At 42.0% G+C, this 5,718-nt stretch overlaps 1 protein-coding gene across 1 annotated transcript in view; it reads left to right on the top strand.

Annotated features, from left to right (window-relative positions):
• Nucleotides 1-2,168: 2,168 nt before the first annotated feature.
• ppdpfb (pancreatic progenitor cell differentiation and proliferation factor b) overlaps nucleotides 2,169-5,718 on the top strand; it is a gene marked incomplete in the record, with an annotated part of 3,762 nt that continues 212 nt past the window's right edge. The window contains 5 exon segments of the mRNA XM_024294102.2: nucleotides 2,169-2,341; nucleotides 4,616-4,695; nucleotides 5,029-5,106; nucleotides 5,333-5,426; nucleotides 5,506-5,715. Of these exon segments, the coding sequence (XP_024149870.1) occupies nucleotides 4,641-4,695; nucleotides 5,029-5,106; nucleotides 5,333-5,426; nucleotides 5,506-5,617 (339 nt within the window).

Genomic DNA, 5,718 nt, shown 5'->3' with positions numbered 1-5,718 from the left:
CATCTTGTGTTTTTATTATCAGCTTCATCCATGACTGATGAGCCGTTTGGGATTTGAATATTGGAAGCAGCTCAGTGTGGATGCAGACAGACGATTTGAGAATGTTGGAGCGGAGCGTTCAATGACTCGATAAATGAGGGAATGCTCCTGGATCTCAGCCTAGTGACATTATTCACACAGGAGAAGATAGTCGAGTAAAGGTGAAGAACTTTCACACTGAAAAGTTCTGGACAGATCGCCAAGATTTAAAGTCTTTAGACAAAAAATGAACTAGAAAAGCTGCATTACCTGGAATAATTCTGATTTGAATGCTTTTTGCAGAATGCGGTTACTAAAAATGCTGAAGAAATTTACTTTAATTCCTCAATAATGTCCTGAATGTGCTGAACATGTTGATACCAATGTTGCAAAAGTTTCAAAGTGCATAAAGAATTTGACGAATTTCCTAAACAACTGCATAAAAATTGAAAATGCATAAAACAATCATGAATGTGCAGCTAAAACTGCTACTAAACTTTGGTTAGGACAAGTTTTAAAGTGTACAAAGTATTTAAAGATTTTCACATTTCTATAGGGCTTCAAAAATTACATTAATTGAGGAAAATTAAAAAATTACAAACTAACTATAGATGGTGTTTGCATGTGTTTGTACTTGTGTGTGTTGGGGGGTTGAGGTCATTGTTTGGGTGGGCAATGTCTTCTCACAGAAAGGTCCCAGCCGGGAGTCGAACCGGGGCCTTCTCGCTGTGAGGCGAGAGCGCTAACCACTTGCGCCACCGTGCAGCCCTTGATTTGATATATGAATGCAAAAAGTACAAACAGGAGTGTCCTGAACGAGCTGAATGAATACTACAGAGTATTCACAGAACTATTGTATTGAAATGAAGATCTGAAAGTCAGTGAATGTTTTTAGCAGGTCATTGTGGCATTTTACTGATGATGGAGGACTTATAGTATAAAAAACAATGGATATTGATTTGCATTTATGTGTATTTCCTTATTCAAATTGTAGTGAATGAGCTGTTGTCCCTTTAGTGTTTTAGGACCTGGCTCATGTTGAAACAGATTAACAAAAATCGCTCTTTCAAAAATAAAACAGCTTTTCCACCATAATAGTAAACTTTAACTTAAAATGATTGATCATGAGCATCTTAAAATACTTACTCAGTGGATGGATTTTTACCGTTCAGAATATCTTTTTTTTTTGTATTTTGTAGCTGAAGCTTAACTCTTGAATTTATTTCCAGCTATGAAAACATCACTTGTGTTTCTGCTTTTGAGTAGATGCTACATTTAAGTCGTTTTGGAGTGGTGATATTTGCAACAGCAGGCATTAAGGGGTTAACTTTATATTTTGAAAAAAACAAAGAAAAAAAAACATCAGTGAAAGTCACGATCTGCAGTTCATAGATTTGACCACTAGAGAGAGCAATTTACCAGCGGTTTCTATGATGAAGTGACCATGAGATAAAACACAACAACAATGGCCTTTTCTGGGCATTAAAGACTTCTAGTGGATCAAACTACAGCGTTGAAACAATCTGACACTTCCTAAAAAATGTGTAACAAAAACATTAAGAAATAAAGTTAATTTAAAAGTTAGGCAACTCCGAAGTCACAGGTGTAAAAATGTCAAAAGACATATTTCTTTAAAAACAAAAAGTGAAAATAAACACCAAAAAAGCATACATTCTTAAGCCAAAATCTTAGTGTTGAATTTTTTCTCCCCATTTTAATTACTAGGTTTATTAATTAATTAATTATTCATTTTGAATTATGTTTTAAATAACTTCCTAAAGTTATTTAGGATTTCATTTTGTCTTCTAATTAGAATAAATAGACATACATATATTTAATCGATTACTAATATAATCAAATCGTTTTAATAATCTGTTAACCTCAAAAAGGAGAGTAATTTATGTGAAATATTGTTGCTTAAAAAGATAGTGAACCCCTTTGTATATGAAAGCCTTAAGAAGCAATTTAAAGTTAATACAATTTTCCCCTTATCTACGGCCCGTTTTTTTTTTTTTTTTAATTTAAGAAAAATAATTGATTGCAATTTGTTGAGCGCGTGAGGTCTGCCAAGTGCCAAACTCCCCGGTAACAGATGGTCGCCCCGCCCCTGCGTCTTGCGTCACCACCCTCACTATAAAAGCGGCGCACGACCCCGACTTCTCCATCCATGAACAGTGACTACCCCGCTTCAGACCTTGGAGGGTCAACTTAACCCAAAACTTCTTTTCAAATGGGCCCCGTTGCCTAGCGGTTCCTCCCCAAGCCTCGCCGACTGAGTTGAATCGAGCGCTCCCGAACATCAAGCTCGTCTGAGTCAGTAAAGGTGAGTTTTCCCGTCCGCCGCTGCGGTTTTATGGCGAAACAAAATGGTGGTCGATGCTAACGGCTAGCTCTGCTGGGTCATCGGAAACAATGTTAGCTTTGTGGTAGAACATGGATATGTGGGGTTTTTTCGCCGTAGAGGCCTTTTCACCTTTTCCTCCCCCTACAGCACATCCGTTCGCATCAGGCCTGGGGGTGCGCGCGCGCACACGTTCACGCGCGCGCGCGCACTCCCACTCGACAGAATGACACACGAGCCGTCAGACGGTTACGCCACCGCTTTCTGAGCAATTACTCATTCCTGTCGCAACAAAAGGAACATTACAGAAAGGCTTGGGTGCGTGTGCGCGGGCCCGTGGGTGTGCACTGCCCCGTGAATGTGTGCGCGCTCCCAGCGAGTGTAGGTTGGATGTAAACAAGAAGACCCCTGTTCTGCTGAACATCATGTTTGGTTGAGGCGAGCGTGCAGCTCCACAAACATGGCCGCTGTTTTTGTTGTTTCTCTTCGTTTTTCCTGAAGTTACTCGGAGAGATTCAGTCTGATTTCACATGAGTTTTTCGAACCAGCACGAATGAGTTGTTGCAGAAAGAGTAGGGCTTTGTGTATGTATAAATACATTATTAGTTTGTTAATATTAGTGTCCCTGTGGTACAGTGGGCTGCTGTGATCGGGTCTTTACTGAATGTAGGTCACGGTTCACATCTGGGTGTGACTGTTTACCACTGCTGCTATACATGGATGACGTAAACTGCAGTCAGACTGGAACTATACAGGCCTCATATATACACAGCCATATCTCTATTGCAGGGGTGGGCAGACTACGGCCCGAGGGCCTTATGTGGCCCGTCATACCCTTTTAATCTGGCCCGCATAACTGGAATAAATTGTACTAATAATCCTGTATGTTTTACTTTAATTCTGGTGTCTTCTCCTAGATTGTGTACTACATTGACTGGTGCAGAACGTTATTCAGCATACATGTTTTTGGAAGATTTGTTGTTTTTTCTGACTTTCATGGGTTCATGTGTAATTTTTCCAATCATTAAAGCGCCACATAAATGCAGCATTTCTCTTAAGTTTGAGCATAAACTAGTGCTGCCACAGCTTTTATTTTTAATAGTCGACTAATCAACTATTTTTTTTCTGATTAGTCGATTAATCTGGTCATGGGCAAATTGGATGTAAAGCACTCATCTTAACCATCATTAGCTTTAATTAATTACCTGCCATAATGCTAGCGTGAATGCTGTAAGCTGAATTTGGCAGCTGAAGATGCTGAAATTGATAGCTAAAAACACTGTTTTGATATAGATTCTCAATCAAAATTAAAGCATGCTCTTGTCCAGATTCCACTATATGTATATATGGTGAATTACCAAAAACACTCCACGGATCTGCCCACCCCTCTTCTATAGCCCCTCCCATGTTGTATAATGGAAGCAACAACAGTCATTGATGCACTCTACAGGGATCTTCAGCTGGCTATAGTCTCATTACTATTAACTAGTCAATGATTGTTTTTTTTATATCCTGATGACTTACAATGTTTTATTGGTTTATTATAGCCATCCTCAAATGTTTATTTTGTATCCTAGTTTCCAAACACTAGATGGACATTTTTCTGGTGTTTTTGATCAGTCAGCTGTTCCACTTCTTTTGTTTAAGCCTCCTGAATGCAGCCCCATTCATGGGTTTCTGCTGATCAGTCACTAAATACACTGGGGACATGCACACAATGGAAGAAAGAATTTATGACTTGAAAAATTATTGTTTAATATTTAACACATAATTAGTGTAGTTATTGCCCTCTAGTTTCTATGCAAAGGTCATGGTACAGTTGGCTAAATGCTCCAGTCTATGCTGACAGTGTTTCAGTTTGTTTTACTGAATGACCTGAATTGGGAGGAGAGGAGCTTTAAACACTGAAGCTTGTTTACTTTAGTGGCTCTGCTGTTGCTTAGCAACGTTTCACAACAAACATCACATTTGTGGCTCTGCTGGTCTTAAAAATGGTCAGTGGTGGTTTGGGATTTCATAAACTGAACAGCACACCACCCAGCGTAGAGCCTTTACACTAGAGCAGTTACGCTTAAAGTCGGGCCTCGAGGGCCGGTGTCCTACATGTTCTCCAACCAACCAGCCATTAAGGCTCCTTATTGGCCAAACACACTTGATCCAGGTAATCACTAGTAGATGATTCAGGCTTTTGGAAAACCAGCTGTGATGAGTTGATGGATGTGAAGTCTGTATCTGATCTCTGGTTTCCTCCCTCAGGATTCGTAACGTGACCAACTGAAGAATGGCAGCTATTCCAGCAGGCGGCTCTCTTGTGGCAACCACTGACTACTACCGAAGTAAGACCCCCCTCCACCTGTGAGGAGGAGTGTGACGTGTGAATGTTTCATATTCTATTTGGTTTTTGGATCAAAGAATGAATAATCTCTGAATCTGCTGCTTTAAGGCAGTGGGCGTGGTCATGATCGTTTTAAGGTGACTGGGTTCCTGTCGGTCACTGGTGTTTGATCAAAACTCAACAGTTGACTTCTCAAACATGCTCCGCCATAGATTTGAGAATACGATAAAGATCAAACCATACACTGATCTCAGTCGTGTGTTCGGTTAAGTGGAGTTCAGCTGGACGGTTTTGTTTACAGCAGAAGTTTCTCAGACCCTCCTTCTGTCTGCAGGGCGCATCGGCTCTACGTCCAGCAGCAGCTCTTGTGGCAGTTCGGAGTACAGTGGCGAGGTCATCCCTCACCATCCAGGTCAGAACCTTCATCTGTTCTCACGTGTGTTCATCACAGAAATGATCTGGTCCGTGGAGGGATCGACTTATGTGGCTGCAGAGTTTTCTGTTCACTTGTGAATGAACTCGAAGGACAGCTGCTGTCTGTGACGGATGACGGCGTCCTCTTCGCTCTAGAGAACGCCGTGTTCTTTCATCACCTGGACCATCTGCCGTCTAACCCTCTGGTCTCTGCTGGTCCTCAGGTCTCCCTAAGCAGGACTCGGGTCACTGGTGGTCCAGCTTCTTCTTTGGGAAGCAGCCGGGGATGACGACGCTGACGGAGGAGGCGCAGCAGAAGTAAGCTCCGCCTCCATAAATATTCAGGCATCCTTCCAGACCTTCCGTGTAAGAGCGTCTCTCTGCTGCCTCTCTGCAGGGTGGGGGTTTTGGGTGCAGCGGCGAGCGGCCAGCTCACCTGCGTCGCCAGGGAGATGGTGCAGAGGCAGGTGAGCGAGAGCAGCGACGCAGGAAGCCCTGCTTCATCCTGATCTCCTCGCTTTGACCCACGCTGCACTTGGAGTTGAACCAACGACCAACGCTAGGTGACGGGAGGCTATCCCGTTTGCCAACTTTTTTTTTTTTTTTTTTT

Source organism: Oryzias melastigma, linkage group LG7 (genome assembly GCF_002922805.2).
Source record: "Oryzias melastigma strain HK-1 linkage group LG7, ASM292280v2, whole genome shotgun sequence".
Taxonomy (NCBI): domain Eukaryota; kingdom Metazoa; phylum Chordata; class Actinopteri; order Beloniformes; family Adrianichthyidae; genus Oryzias; species Oryzias melastigma.
Note: the sequence above shows the minus strand (reverse complement) of the source record. Positions and strands in the feature narration are given on the sequence as shown.